The sequence below is a fragment of the Vollenhovia emeryi genome, unplaced genomic scaffold (assembly GCF_000949405.1).
Source record: "Vollenhovia emeryi isolate VEMERY1.0 unplaced genomic scaffold, V.emery_V1.0 DF939120.1, whole genome shotgun sequence".
Classification (NCBI taxonomy): domain Eukaryota; kingdom Metazoa; phylum Arthropoda; class Insecta; order Hymenoptera; family Formicidae; genus Vollenhovia; species Vollenhovia emeryi.
The window spans coordinates 1,345,118-1,360,213 of NW_011967246.1; the positions used below are offsets into that span (position 1 = coordinate 1,345,118).

The window sequence follows — 15,096 nt, forward strand, 5'->3', positions numbered from 1 at the left end:
GTCTACATTGGATGTCGTAAGTCGTGTCGGAAGAAATTGACCAATCACAGTTCATTATTCGACTTACGACATCCAATGTAGACCCAGCCTTACTGACTTTACTGGCGTGCGAAAAACGCAGCACCAGTAATTTTCATTGCTACCAACTATACTGTTTTCACTGGCAGTAACTAAATCCATTTTCGAACACATCCTATGTAGACGAGGCGCCTCTTCTCGGTAGCGAGCATTTGAAAGACGATGGCGCGCACCGGCACGAGTGTGGAAGAGCTGATAAACTATTTCAAGTCGCACAACAAGATCCGGGAGCAGCAGAGCCACTCGGCGAAGGTGCACAGCGTAGGATGGAGCTGCGACGGCAAATACTTGGCCTCGGGCTCCTTCGACAAGTCCGTTTGCATATTCTCCCTGTGCCCGGATCGCTTGGTTAGTAAACATAACCTCTAACGAGTCCCCGCGCGCGGAGCGTCTCGCCTTGGGACAGAATTCCTCTCCGCGAGATTTTTTTAAACTTAACGCGACACTTCAATGGTTGTCCCTTGATTGTTTGTTTGTTTTTTTTCGTAAAGTCGGCAGTTACAGCAAGGAATTGTACGCATGAATGTTAATGCACGGTAGCCGGTCTTGCAGGATGTTCCATGTGAACGACGTTCTAACAGTTGCTTTTTCCTTTAAGTAATTCGTGGAAAAAACACTGAACTTTCTTTTCAAGAGAAACATGAGGTTTGTTTTCTGTTCCTGCACTGGTGAACTAGTGCAGTAAAGTAGAATGAGAAAATATGGGTCTGTTTTTTATCGCTGCACTCCTGAACTAGTGCACACTGGTGCAATGAGTTGGAATGAGAGGTAATCTATTTGTTTCATTTTAACTTATTGCACTAGTTCAGTAATGCAGTAATAAAGAACAGGCCTTTACTCTAATTTATTGCACTAGTTCACTAGTGTAGGAACAGAAAACAAGCCTATTGATTACGATAAGTTCAACCGGTTTGCTTTATTCACTTTCCTCGAGGTAGCTCTTCAGAAATTGCAAATGGCAGTCGCGTCGCTTGGAATGTTCGTAGAGGCTCGTTTGCAATTGTGTCCGTTTCTAAATTCAAATGTCCCTCGAAAAGTCACGCTTGGAAAATGACAGTTTGAAATGCTAAAATTTCCAATTTAGATTCAGAACAATTTATCGAATATTCGACATGCCTTCCGTCAATCTCCACATGCTGATGAACTGTTTTAATATCAACGCGAGTCTGAACATATGTAGATTCAATTGTAAGGTTCTTGATATAACTTTTTATCTTATTTAGAAGCAGGAAACGACTTTTAGAGGGCACGGAGGCAGCGTGGATCAGTTGTGCTGGCACGCCTTCTCCCCAGAATTGTTATCCACGGCGAGCGGAGACAAGACGGTTCGCATCTGGGATACAAGAACGCAGAAATGCACGGCAAACATCAGCACCCGAGGGGAAAACATCAATATATCGTGGTCGCCGGACGGGAACACGATCGCAGTAGGGAACAAGGAGGACTTGGTTACATTTATCGACGCCCGGGTGATGAAAATACGCGCGGAGGAGCAGTTCAACTTCGAGGTGAACGAGATCTCGTGGAACAAGGACTCGGACACGTTTTACCTGACCAACGGCCAGGGCTGCGTGCACATACTCAGCTATCCGGAGCTGGAACTGTTGCATGTGATCAAGGCTCATCCTGGTACATGTATTTGCATCGAGTTCGACCCGACCGGCCGGTATTTCGCTATTGGATCCGCGGACGCGCTGGTTTCCCTGTGGGACGCTGATGAATTGTGTTGCTTGAGAACGTTCTCGCGACTGGAGTGGCCGGTCAGGACCATCTCCTTCTCGTACGATGGACAGCTCCTGGCAGCCGCCTCCGAGGACTTGGTCATAGACATTGGTGAGGTGCAGACCGGTGAGAAGATCGCAGACGTCCCGGTCGAAGCGGCGACGTTCACCGTCGCGTGGCACCCGAAACAGTATCTCTTGGCGTACGCGTGTGACGATAAAGACTCTTACGACCGGAAGCGCGACGCCGGTAGTCTAAAAGTATTTGGTTTCGCGAACGATTGAACGGGCGGTTTTTTTTTTGTATCGTACCTTTTGTACAGAGTTCGTACTGCTCTCGAAAATGTCGTCCGATCTCGTATATTTATATTTTATATAAATATAAAAGAATATGTCAACTCTCGAGAAATATTCTGCAAACATTTCGTAACTGGAATTACGATGAGCGACACAAGTTGGGGGCTGTGCTCCGAAAGCACTCGTAAGCACTCATAAATACGAATATACAAAAAGAAAATGTTTATACGTAATTTTATAAGTATGCTGACTCGATTATAGATGTAGCGATATGAATTTGACGAGACGTGTGCGTCTAGCCTAAAACCACCTTGCTTTGTTGGACAATATTAAAGGATTCTGATAATACAAAAATGGGCTACATGCTTCGGCCGATCCTTGTATATTTTGTCTTATCGATAACACTCGGAATCGACTTATTGATCAGGACAGGCTCCACTGCTCCAGCATGGTCTCGTGCATGACCTTTTGTTGGCCGTTCGGTCGGCATGGTTACCGTGTTTGGCTGGGGTAATCGCGGGGCTCGGGTTTACCCGAGACCACGTGAGTCACGTTTTGTTTCATTCGCGTGATCATCAGCGGGAACTTGGCGTTCCTCGCTGGATCTTGCCCCGCCTTCTCCAATGATATTCGCCTCGCTATGGCGAACCAGGGCGAGACAAACACCATCTGCGAATGTCGATACGCCTCTGACGAAGATACGCAGGGGATGAAAGAAAGTTTCAACAACGCCTTTAATATTCACGAAATCGACGAGGAGGAGAGCGAGACCGAAGAGACGAACTTGGAGGGGCCAAACTCTTCAGCTTCGGACGAAGAAGACGAAGTTGTACAGAAGACTAAGGACGACGAATCTGTGTATACAGGCGAGTCCTTCTGCTCCGACGAGTCCTGCGACGATTCCGAAGTCACGAATGTCACGTCGAGATCGTTGAACTCTTCTTCCCTGATTCACGTCACTGATCTTCAGCTCAGCCAGAGTTTAGAGGAGCAGGACATTAGCGAGTCAAGGTGGAAGGACGATCGTCAGGATGAAACTTGCTCGCTCAGTGACGCCTCGGAACCGCCTCGCGCTGCCACGGCGGATAGGGACAGGTTTGCTAAGTCGAGGAGGTGCAGACGGTGGAACATGAGCTTCACCGACGAGGAGATGCGCAAGATCGAGCGGGAGAACGAGTTGTTGCTGAGGAAGATTATGGCGCAACAGAAGCCTCGGCACAAGATTCCTGGCGAGGAGACCGTTCAGTCCAGGACCAGCAGTTCCGCGATAAACAGGAGGAAGTTGCAAAAGAAGATAGAAAACGATAATGCGGTACATAATTTTCGATATCGCAGAAACATGCGAGAAGTAGATGGATGGATATATATTTTTGTACATCTCTTTTCTACTTTTGTAAATTAAAATGGCGAGGCGTATAACGCGAAAAACTTAATTTGCAGCTGCTCCTCCGGAGGATACAACAGGCAAAGTCGTGCGTTTTCACGAGTACATCGAGAATGGGTTGCAGATTGACTTTCTTGTAAAGTTTTTTTTACAATATTGGAAGAGATCTTGTGCTGTAAAGAGGAAACGGGGTCAATCGCATCAGCCGACTAAAATTTAATAAACTGATATTCATAGAGAGGGTATAAATTATGGAGTTGTCGTTTTACCGGTTTCTAGCATGCGTATAAACGTGACACGTGTGCAAATATCAGTGCTTCTGAAAGAACTCGCGGCGTGGGCTTCAACTCCGTTAATCTGTGAAAAAAAGTTCCTATCTTCTCGAGTACAAAACATTACGGTGCTCGTTTTTTTTTGTGACTTCTTTATTAAAACACAACGATTACCAGTCTTGAAGAATAGGTACACATTTCTTTCACTTCGTATTTTGTGTATACGGCGCAAATCTTGTAAACTCGTCTCTTGAAAATTTGCTTGAAGATATCCTCTACAAGTCAAGACTATAAAAAATCACAGTTCTCACTCATGTCAAATAACTTAATTATCACTCATGGTTAATATCAAAATCGGGAACTCTCGAATATTATGGTAGTTCTCTTTTTTTTTCCTTTCCTTTTCCTTGCATATACATACATGGGCGATATCGTAAGAGAAGATAAAGGAGGGTGTCTTGTGTGTCAAGGAGCAAATTATCAATTTTCCGCATAAGCAATGTATAACGATACATGTTCCTTTAAATTAATATGTGCTGTGATTACAATATGAAACTGTATTTCCTTTTTCACTTTTTATATTCGATTTTTTGTAATTCCATATGTACTATTTCTATTCTCACTGTAATTGATCGGTCATGTTCATTCTATATAGCAAACTAAAGCGAAAAAAGAAAGACAAGAAAGAGAATTTCGTTATCCTGCACGAAATATTGCGTTTGCAAATAATTAATAATTTAAAAAATATCCATTGATTTAAATAACGAAATAGAAAATAAGAAGTAACATCTAGATTTTGGTTTAAGAGACTGTACGAAAATAATTCGTTTGGGACTATTCATCTGCGTTACTATCGTACAACGTAATAGTAACAATTATATCACAAAGTACGCTCAGCGCAGTAGCAACAAAACATAACAATTTCCAAACATTTGAATCTGCTATCGCGGCAATTATATTGCCATCGTTACTTTTTCTTTTTCCTTTTGTCGACTTTCACCAAAAAATCGTGAAACAAATGTAAGATATCACAAGATAAAACCTTCCAAGTTCCAAGTCATTAATCCTCGCGTTTCGTTCTCCACGATTCCGTCGATGATGGCGTCCATATTGTGCTGAGCGAACGAAACGGATCGAATCCCGATCTTTCCTGAAATGACAATCGAACATAATTACTAGGCTTCGCGTAACGGCCGGGTTTCTTTTTACATTCGTCGGCCACGTACTTGCGTATCCGTCTCGGACTGTAATGTTTGCGATATCATGGGGGGTGCGGCCGCACCCCAAGGCGCGGCAGCCCACACTCCTCCTGTGTTGATTCCCCATGCGCCGCTACGTTCTTCTCCGACCGCTGCCCTTGTGTGCAATGGTTCCCAGTTTGTATCAACTGTCCAAGTATCTGCAAACGTATACAAATTGTATCAAGTTTCTTTTAATTAAGAAAAAAATATATACATTGAGTGATTTCTGGTTACACTTGAATTTAGACAATTTAAAATAAGAAAAGTTTCGATATCTTTTCTGTGAGTAGTTGGACTAATGTACCTTTCAAGTCGGATATGACTGGTTTCTCCGGGATTTTCGGCGACTCCAATTGAAATCCGTTCGTACTCTCTGTCAATAAATTTATTATTGGACTAGTGTCTTCCCACAATTGGCACCGCGTGTCTTCGTCGGGTGTCTCCAATTCTACTAAAGGCTCGTCGGTCTCTGGAAGATCGTCGTATGGCACCAGCTCGCGTTCAAACTGCTGATAATTTGATAACTTGAGAATTTCATTACGTGACTCATATGTTTGGCGATCAAATTAATTTGAATAACGACTCACTGGATGTTCCGTGAAAGTGTTGATGAAGTAACTATTCGAATGTTGCGATTCCGGCTGCAAAATTGTAGACTCTGGCTCGAGTGATTTACTTTTGTTCGCGTTTGCATTACAGAGTGGGGCCGAACTCGACATCAAATTGTATTCCTTTGGTGTTTGCGGCGGCTCTTGCGTCGATTGCGATTTAGCGTATTGAACGTCTTTGACGTCGGTACTGAATACCGCGGACAGATTCGACGTGCTCGTTTGACCCTTGTGATTCATGTGATTTAAATTGGAATACGGCGACACGATCTCTTGACTACGCGCTACTACGTCGCTGAACTTGGCTCTGTTCTCGCCCCAACAGGAGGACGGTGGCGGCAAAGGGGTGGGCATTATTCCTATGGTGCGCGTTACATCCTCTTTTTGACTTATGTTTCCGTTTACAGAAGGTGCTGCAACAATGAATAAAAACTAATATTTTTATATATGCAGGAGATACTCCTTGTATTTCTACGTGCGTTAAAAAATTACAGATTTAACCGAAATAAATTAATTGAAGGAAAAAGAAAATCTTTTCCCACGATTCAGTCTAACAAATTGCATTCAATTTGAAATAAAATTTTGTACGTGTTATTATCGATTTAGAATTCAAAGATTTGAGAAGAACATGTCGGTGAGCTCTCGCTCTGATGCATTTTCAATATACGTCATGTATGAGCACCTACATTTAACATGTATTTTGTCAGCACTGCGACGTTTCTGCACCGTTTTCTCCTTTCGCGGCTGGTTCTTGTTTGGACGTGACAACTTAAAGGATGACTCGACGGTACGCGAGGTATGAATATGCTTTGTGCTGGATCTAGTAGTGTTCGTCTTCCATCTATTTGGATTATTCTGCTTCTCCTTATCGTACTCATCGTCATCACAGTCGCCTTCGTAGTTATCCTTATAATCTATGCATGGCACAGGAGGAATAGACTGAGGTTTGCTCTTCTTAGATATCGGCTTCCTTTGCAGCTTCTCTTGCTTGCCGCACGGTTGATCAGAACTCTGAGAATAAATTAAGAGAGAAAAATCTTTTTATAGACGTCTCAGGAAGAATCTGTATCTGTTTACATAACTGACTTAATAATCGATATCTCGATTCACGAGACAAGAATTCCATATTATCATTTTAGCAATAATAAAATCTTTCAGCAGCAAAACTTCTCGGTATCTAATTTCCAGGCATTAAATCGTTCGTACAATTACACAAGTGTTGATTTTGGAAAAGTACAATCGTAAAATTAAACTAAAATTTATATCTTTTACCGAATTTACAAAGCGGGACTTACTTTACACGATGTCGTTTCATCGTGAGTTGAACTCTCCGTTGTCGTGGATGATGTTTCTTCTTCCGAAAGGTGAACGGTCTTCTGAGTGCTCGCCGATTCGAGTTTTTTTAATGAAACGTGATTAGTATGGTTACTGTTGTTGCTTCCACTGTTATTTGTCTGTTTATTGCGCTTGTTGTCAGACTTGTTAACCCGATTGTTATTCATTATCGTCGCGTCCATTTGAACCTCGTTATTATTCAACTTCGCTTCCTCTTTGACACTCGGCTGCGCTTTTCCTTTTCTGCTCGACGTCGGACTCGACTTTGTAACCGCGTTGACAATATTGACAATTGACTTCTTCTCTTGAATGAACTGAGTGTCCGTGAGTGTATCACTCGCCACGCAATTATCCGACTGAGCTTCTTGAGCGTTGTTTTGTTTCTTCGACAAAAGGATCTTTGTATTCTTTTTCTTCGATACGTACGCACTTGTCGTATTCGCGGCGTTAATGTTATCTACGTTCGACGATTTAATGTTGTCCACATTAGGCGATTCCTCGCATCGCTTGAAGGACAACAGATCCTTGGACTCGGTGTCTAGCTTGAATCTACGTTCTTCCTCGGCGGACCAATCCGGGATCTTCAGTCCCTTCTGCGCATCTTTGTCCTTGCACTTTTTCACGTTCATCAACGACCAGTCCGGGAACGCTTCATCTTTCTTCGTCTTGCTCTTCTCGTCGCTCGTCACGACTTTCTCGTTCTTGTTAGCGACACAACCGCCGCCACTGCTACCTCCTTGCGTCGTGTTGTGCGTCGGGATATGTGACAGCAGCCGCAGATCCAGAGGTGGCTGCACCGGGTTCTCCTTCGAATAATTGGCCAGACCCTCCCGTAATATTCGGTCCGCCTCGAGGAACGAGACCACGGCGACGAATAACATCAGTACCGACGAGAGGATTATAGCGGCCTTCTGCACCGCGCCTTCCCACGGCGGTCTGGCGAGCACCGACCCGCACAAATTTAACGAGTGCACCGGCAGAGTCGCCAGCAAATTAAGTATCACCACGCCGTTCTCAACGTTCTCGCCGGCGTCCGGTCCCATGCTCGTCATCACCAGCAGCTTCCGCTCGACACGCGACAACGTGAAGTCCGGGGTGAACGCTATCTCGATTCTCTTGGTAGCGTTCGGACTCAACTTGAAGGGCGTGCAGTCGAGCACCTTGAAACCGTAACCCTCGCACTGCCAGTCGTTGATGTAGAAGCCGTAAACTTCGATCGGCAGCTCCCCCGTGTTTCTAGCCGTGAAAGATCGCTTTACGGTGAGAGTCGTGACAAGCTTGCTGCGATCCCCTGGGAAAAGGAAGCGGCATAAGAGAAATATCCTTACGATAATTGAAACAAAATTAAAATCGTCGAGAAATAAGCGCGGCGCGAAAAGAAACGTTCATTCAAAATATGCTTTGCGGGCATAATAACAAGACAGTAAATTAAACACGTGAGAGTGTCCATCTGCCGTGTCGAGATTACGAGGCGAGGAAGAAAAAATGTACGTACGTTCACAATCTTTAAGATGCTTGTCCGTCAATTCGAACAACAGAGGCGTATTCGATCCCGGCTTGCGATGGCCGAATCTAAATTGTGCGCTCGCGCCTCGGCCGCTCATACGTATGACTTCTAAAATCGTCATATTATTTCTGGAAAGCCAGTAATACGTGCGTCAATACGTGGGGCACCTGCCTACACACACACATACACACACTCCCCTCTTTCTCTCTCTCTCTCACAGTTAACTTACCTAATATATAAAAAACCAGACGACGCCCAAGAAGAGAAGGGTGTATATGCCACGCGAATCGTCCTCGTTTCCGAAGGGTTTAAATATAAAGGAAGTGACTGAGGCGCTATCGTTACACCCCATTGTTTCTCAAACAGTTCTCGCTCCTCCGCATTCTCCTCTAGTTTGAACTCCTCTGGGATCGTGGACGAACATTCCGCGCACACGGGTTTAAATCTGTGCGGGACGTCGAATTTTCCATCGTTAATTTGCTGGTTTACATAAAAGTGCAAAACGATTGTCAAGCAAATAATTGGATTACGCACTTTATGGGCAAAGAGTGATAGAGACGCGCTCCTTGAGGATAGCTCCAGTCCATAACCAGCTGAACTATTAGCGGACTCGCACTCGGATTGTGCAGCTTAATCGCTCTGTACGACGTGTTTCTGACCTGAGTCAGTGGGAACATCAGGACGCTCTTGTTCCTTATGCTGCTGGAGCCGGCCAGCAGGCTCGGCCAGTACGGTTTGATGTTCACGTAAAATCTGTGACCGCGCACTTCGGTCGTGTCCAAGCGCATCGTCACGTTTTCCCACGAACCGTCCGCGGTGGAGTTGATGAAGCGCACGTGTCGCGTGTTGAGAAAGTTCAGGTCGGAGTCGCGTGTATGCGAGGGAAGGCTCATCGTGTTCAACCACTGATTGCCCGCTACAAAAATTAAAGGTAGCTACACAGCTGATACATAACTGAATTGTTACAACAGTAAACAACTGCAATTGTGAAGACGAAAGTACGACCAGTGTATTACAAGTTTACAAGTAGCTAAGTACGGATGAACGAGGTATCGCTTACTGTTGGTGTCCAGTGATAAACCTAGATAACACTGCTGCTTGCAGGTCACCGAGGGATCGATTTGTATCGAGCCGACATTATTCTCGCCCTTGGAGATGACCGGCATTGTAGCCTCCTCCAACGGGATGTACTTAATCCTGTCGTCCTTGTTTATGGGTGCGATGTGCGTCACTTCCATCGGTCTTGAGAACGTAGAATGCACCTTCACTTGTTGCACACAAATCGATCCCTGTTTGGCAGCGAGAGATCACATCAAGTTACGCAAATAATCTCGTTGAAGTATTGCTTCTGGGAGGAGGCATTACCGTACTCACAGGGAAGCAATCAGTAAAAATGAGCTTCTTCAAGGAAATTTTGCCGTGCGCAACCCGCATAGCAACCGGCAAAATAAATCGCTCGTAGGTCGTTCGCACGAAAACATCGCCAACAATTGTATCTTCCTCAACCATAGGAGTCTTGACTTTGATCTTAAAGATCGCCAGAAATTCCGGTTTTATGTATTGCTGAAATAAAAATTAATACACATATATACCAACGGCAAAATCTGTGGTAACCGAATAAACTGCAAATTTATCGCGCAACACTCACATTTCCAGAATGGCTGCATACAGTTATATTTCGAAATTCCTTATCCAACAAATCCGCGGGTCCGTTTTGACATCCCATCAATTCTAAAACTGCACCAGGCATATTCACACCCCAGCTGTGTAGCTCCACGTTGACCGGGTTCTGATTCTCTAGCGCAAAAATTGCCTCATTCTCGGTACCGCTTCCCACAGTACCAAAATTCATTGTTCCCATATCGTCTTCCTTCTCGCCCGGCACGACTTTTTTCAGTTTGCCGTCGTAACTCAACACTGGAACCTCGGTCACTGATACGTTCGAATGTATCAATATCGACGACTCCATCTTCACGTTATCACCCTTCCTTTCTTTGGCAAGTTGTAAAGAAAATATATTGACCTTTTGTTCAGGTTTTATTACTCTAGGAGTAAAATCTTTTATCTAGAATTACACAAAATTTCCCTCTTATTTTAAAAGGCAATTGAGAAATGGTTGAGAAATAAAAAGAAAAAGAAAAAGTTATAATACGTTAAATGTCCGTTAAAAGAAATACTTCTTACCGTAAAAAGCGATTTCGCGTTCGAACACATCGTGACATTCGTTATAGCTAATGGTAATTTAAATTTATTCACCACGCTAAAGTTCCGGGCTTGATTGGATTGCGGAGAACAATAATGAGTAATCGATGTGTTTACTTCTAATCCACCCTGCAGCACTTGAGCTACCCAGGGAATTGCTAATTTCTGACTAGAACCACCCGGACCTATTGCTTTTATTATTAATTTGCCTTTAAAGTGTTGCAAGTCCAAACCGGTTTTCCCTAAGAAAATCAACGTGGAATTATTTCAAATATTAGCGCAAGACATTTTTCTACAGTAGGCAATGTGTTGCATCTTACAATCGTAAACCAGCATTCCAATGGCGATTGGTATATCTGTCTCTCCTGGAATTATTGCTGGCTCAAAATGCAGTTTCAATGCTTTTGATACAGGTGTATTTATAATATTCTACGAGAAACATTTTGTTTGCTCAGTACAATATCTTGGAAATGATAAAAGTTGACTTTCTCCTCTAAATCGATTCCACGCCCGAGTAAATTTCAAGAATTTTCGCATGTATACAACTTACCACAACTTTAATTGCTTTTTTCGCGGAATTTTTCAAAGCAATAGGGTGGCGAATAGGTGGCTGCAACGAGCCACCCATGCCTAAATTAATTATTCCGGAACTTCCACCCCAATGAAGACCAGCTCCACTTTTGACTTCTACTTCAACTGCTACCACAAGGACCTCAGCAGTATTATTCACTTTAAATCTGCAACACATCCCAAATTGTACGTACAAAAATATACATAATATTTCATACAAATACAGCCTACTCTATATTTCATACACCCACCTAACGTATGCTGTATGATTCTTTTCTGCGTAAGCATTAAAAGTTAGTCTGATGATAGGCTTTGTTTGATAAGGTAAAATTTCCCACAGTTCACGGGTGCCTTCCGGCTCGCCCGATGGCAATTCTAATTGAAATTCCCCGCCACTACTATATACTTCCATCACCTTTGTTTATGCAACAGAGAAAAATCGTTAATTATATAACGTGACTAATATACTTACATAATTCATGTAAGTATATAAATAATATTCTTAGCATTATCCATGTAGTCGGCATTTACATACTTGTAAAGCTTCTGGATGTGGATTGTGCATATATATAAGAGGTGTAAAAGATGCATTTAATGGTAACTTGACATCAACTACAGGTCTGAGTCTATAAGGACTACTGACACTAATCCCTTTGACCTGCGGATTAAGAGATACTTTACTGCAGACGCACATATGTATATATATATATTTATTATTAATACTACAACTGCGATAGATCCTTCGTTACCTGATACTTTAGTGTCCCATCTGATGTATGTATAAAAAGGTGTGTATCAATGTCACCTTCGTCTCGACCAAGGAACACGACATTAAATGTTGTGTTCCCCAGCGGTGGAATTACCTGTTACAAAAAAAAAGATAATATTAAATACTCGCACGATTTTTCAGATACATAAACATATTAAATATTTAAAGATAATAAATCAATTAGCTATATCTGCGTGTAAAATTATCAATATTTGCCTGGAGATTACCGTTACGTCATTCGATAACTTACTTTGTTTTGAAAAAACGATGAATGGAAATGACGTGTATTTCCCGATATCGATGAAAGATGTATAGTTTTATTGTGATCTTTGTTAAACATAATCACAGTTTCTTGGTGAGGAATACCAAGTTGTCTAAAAGATTACACTGTTATAGTTTACACTCTATGGCCATCGAATCGAGGTACTACATTAAACGATACCTTTCTTTGAAGTCCAAGATACTTGGCTCGAAAGAGATGTGAGAGAATGAATCTTCCATTTTATCTTCGTCCGATGCAGCATCCCTTAAAAACATAACGGTGCTGTTTAACAATTGTTCGGTACACTTCCGGCGCGGTAGTTCCAATAGTGGAAATTGAAAATAGGAAAGGTATAAGTAAAATTAGTTTTAAGTATAAATCTGGTTTGGTAACGTTGTTAGTGAAGCGATGTTTAGAATCCCAGCTTCTCTTGTTAGAATAATGAGGTGATTATTCAGCAGATGATTTTGAATGACGCGCCAGCTTAAACGCGTCGACTTCTCAATTAAACGCAATTGAAACAGAGTATCCTACATAATAATTACAATTCCCTCGAGGAACATGCGTTTACTTTTTTTAATACGCGTGGATGTGTTTACTTTTTCATTACGCGTGACGTTTGTATATCTTGCGTCCGCGTGACGTAACGTATATATCTTGACAAGAGTATTATCTAATTGTAAGTCAAGTATCCAAATATTTTCTGCCGCTTTCCGTTTTGTGTAACGTGCGACATGGAGAGGCCCGAATTATCTTATCTTCGGTTCGCTAACGATCTTGCAAATCACCCGAGCTTAACGAATCTTGTGATTCATAAATCAAGCAAAAGTGTGACAACAAGAGATAACTTGGACGGTCGCGAATAAAACGTGGAGCTAGGCGTAAGCGAGGGATGTGCCTGCGAAGTTCCCGTCTATGCCGATGCGACCAAGCTCGCGTGGTGCTTTCGTCACGGTACATACGCAGGATACACCCGGTGCAGCTCTAAGACGAGTATCAGAGAGAAAGATTGTAACGGATACCTTTCCTACTTCCACTCACCGTCATCTTAATGAGTATTATGCTTACCCAGCCCCGTGTACTGTATTAGCAAAATCCTACAAAACAGAAATTCCAATGTAGCATCATCGCCGTACAAGTCACGTCGTGTCAAAAAAAAAAACACTGAACTGTTCGAGGAACGTCAGATTTACAATCTCGTTTCTTTACTGTCCATCGCAAACGGACAAGTACAAAGCTATTTACAACACAAGCATCTTCGCGTTGAGTGTTCCTCTCGCGTAAACATTTTCAGCAATTTACATTGGACGTATGATAACTGTGTGGCACGCTACGAGTTTACTAACCTTGTGGATAGATATTGGCATATTATCCAAAAGATACTGAACGTCGTTGTCATCCTGAACGAAGGCTGCAAAACATGAAAATCCATACATCATCGCGTTACGTTACGTATGTATCTAAAAGTATGTAAGTGCACGCGTAGAGCTTGGTATCTCCTTTTGGAAAGATATATAGTTACAAGTGCAGATACTATCCGCATCTTCCTACGGAAAAATAATTCAGTGTATCTCGTATCTATACTTAAGTCGAAGTGATTCAAGAAATATGGCTTGTGTCTGCGTCTCTTCGCTTGAATCCGCTGTAAAATTGTATCTTTGAAGACAAGAAGTCGAAATACCGAGCTCCGTACATATCAGGTAAACAAATGTAAAAGGGTACGTTCGAGCTTCAGGTGCAATTGAAAAAAATACAAAGGGATCGCGTAACACAGCGGCGACAACTGCCGAATTAATATATTCCCGCGGGTGCGACCGCGTGAAATCAAACGAGGCGAGGGTCTCGCGGCTTTACGGGAGGAATGTAAAAAAAAACCCCTCCCCCCCGCGCGCGAGGCTCGCAGGTGAATCGAAATTGTGACACCCGTGCCGTTTTCGTTTTAAAATTAATCTGGCATCGCGACAAACGTTATCCGACTCCGATTCGCGGAGGCGACGACTCCGTGACGCGCGGACTCCGTCGCGCGCAACGTAAACACGTTTCGTGACAGGCAGCGCCGAGGTTATATCATTCCCCTTTGTCGCCGCCGCGGCAATTTCTCCGAGAAATTCGGGGAACGTAAGACGGGAACGGCCGGGAGAAAGAGAGCACGAAAGGGAGAGACAGCGAGAGAGAGAGAGAGAGAGAAAGAGAGCACGCTTCGCCGGGACGCGGATCGCGTGACGGCGCTTGGCGCGCGCGAAGCTCTCGGCGGCGCGGCGTGTGACCTTCATCGCCGCACTGGGTATATCGCCGTTGATATCGGCGCGGGGTCGCGAAGGCTCTCAGGCCAGGGATGCGGTGACCCAGGGGCCTTATGGCGCCCCGCCGTGGGTCGCGTGCGTGTGTGTGTGCGCGCGCGCGCGCGTGCCGATTGTTATTGTTGAATGCGGATCGGCTGCATCGAAATAGTCGCGAGGGGAAGAGACGGAGAAAGAGAGAGAGAGTGAGAGAGAGAGCGCGCGCGCGAGGAGAGAGAGAGAGAAACTCACCATTGTTGTGGCCGTGCAACGACGGCCGGATTTGTGACGTCGCGTCCAATAGCGTCAACAGGAGCAGGCAATAGAACACCTTTGACTCGGGCATAATAATGCCGCGGCTGATGCTGCTGCACTGCTGTCGCGTCCGCTGCTGCTGCCGTTGCACGCTATTTTGTCTTTGGCGGACATGAGAGTCCGCCTTCGGCCATACTCCGGTACTATCGAAGCGCGCGATATCGATTCCGCTGGCGCGCCGCGGCCCGCGACGCGCGAAGCCGCCGCCGCGGTGGCGCCGGCGCCACCGGCGCCGCGGCGCCTTCGAAAACCCCCG

At 44.1% G+C, this 15,096-nt stretch overlaps 3 protein-coding genes across 4 annotated transcripts; 2 read left to right on the top strand and 1 right to left on the bottom strand.

Annotated features, from left to right (window-relative positions):
- The first annotated feature begins 186 nt into the window (after positions 1-186).
- On the top strand, positions 187-2,450 carry LOC105570474 (THO complex subunit 3). Its single transcript, XM_012027688.1, has 2 exons — positions 187-426; positions 1,302-2,450. The coding sequence occupies exons 1-2, from the start codon at positions 241-243 to the stop codon at positions 2,082-2,084; spliced, it is 969 nt and encodes a 322-aa protein (XP_011883078.1). The 5' UTR covers positions 187-240; the 3' UTR covers positions 2,085-2,450.
- Positions 2,451-2,527: 77 nt separating this feature from the next.
- Positions 2,528-4,121, top strand: LOC105570473 (cilia- and flagella-associated protein 97-like). The gene is made up of 2 exons (XM_012027687.1): positions 2,528-3,408; positions 3,537-4,121. The coding sequence occupies exons 1-2, from the start codon at positions 2,737-2,739 to the stop codon at positions 3,618-3,620; spliced, it is 756 nt and encodes a 251-aa protein (XP_011883077.1). The 5' UTR covers positions 2,528-2,736; the 3' UTR covers positions 3,621-4,121.
- LOC105570471 (transmembrane protein 131) lies at positions 3,888-15,047 on the bottom strand. Of its 2 annotated transcripts, none has more exons than XM_012027686.1 (23): positions 14,778-15,047; positions 13,593-13,657; positions 13,315-13,343; positions 12,427-12,510; positions 12,235-12,358; positions 11,965-12,078; positions 11,751-11,873; positions 11,467-11,630; positions 11,196-11,382; positions 10,966-11,074; positions 10,628-10,887; positions 10,092-10,508; positions 9,818-10,006; positions 9,504-9,732; positions 8,978-9,359; positions 8,673-8,888; positions 8,432-8,571; positions 6,897-8,227; positions 6,288-6,612; positions 5,581-6,014; positions 5,298-5,499; positions 4,979-5,151; positions 3,888-4,902 (listed from the first exon to the last, which is right to left on the bottom strand). In XM_012027686.1, the coding sequence occupies exons 1-23, from the start codon at positions 14,869-14,871 to the stop codon at positions 4,813-4,815; spliced, it is 5,481 nt and encodes a 1,826-aa protein (XP_011883076.1). In that variant the 5' UTR covers positions 14,872-15,047; the 3' UTR covers positions 3,888-4,812. The 2 variants fall into 2 exon arrangements, with proteins under 2 accessions (XP_011883076.1, XP_011883075.1); XM_012027685.1 differs by having other exon boundaries at positions 5,298-5,502.
- Between the last annotated feature and the right edge of the window lie 49 nt (positions 15,048-15,096).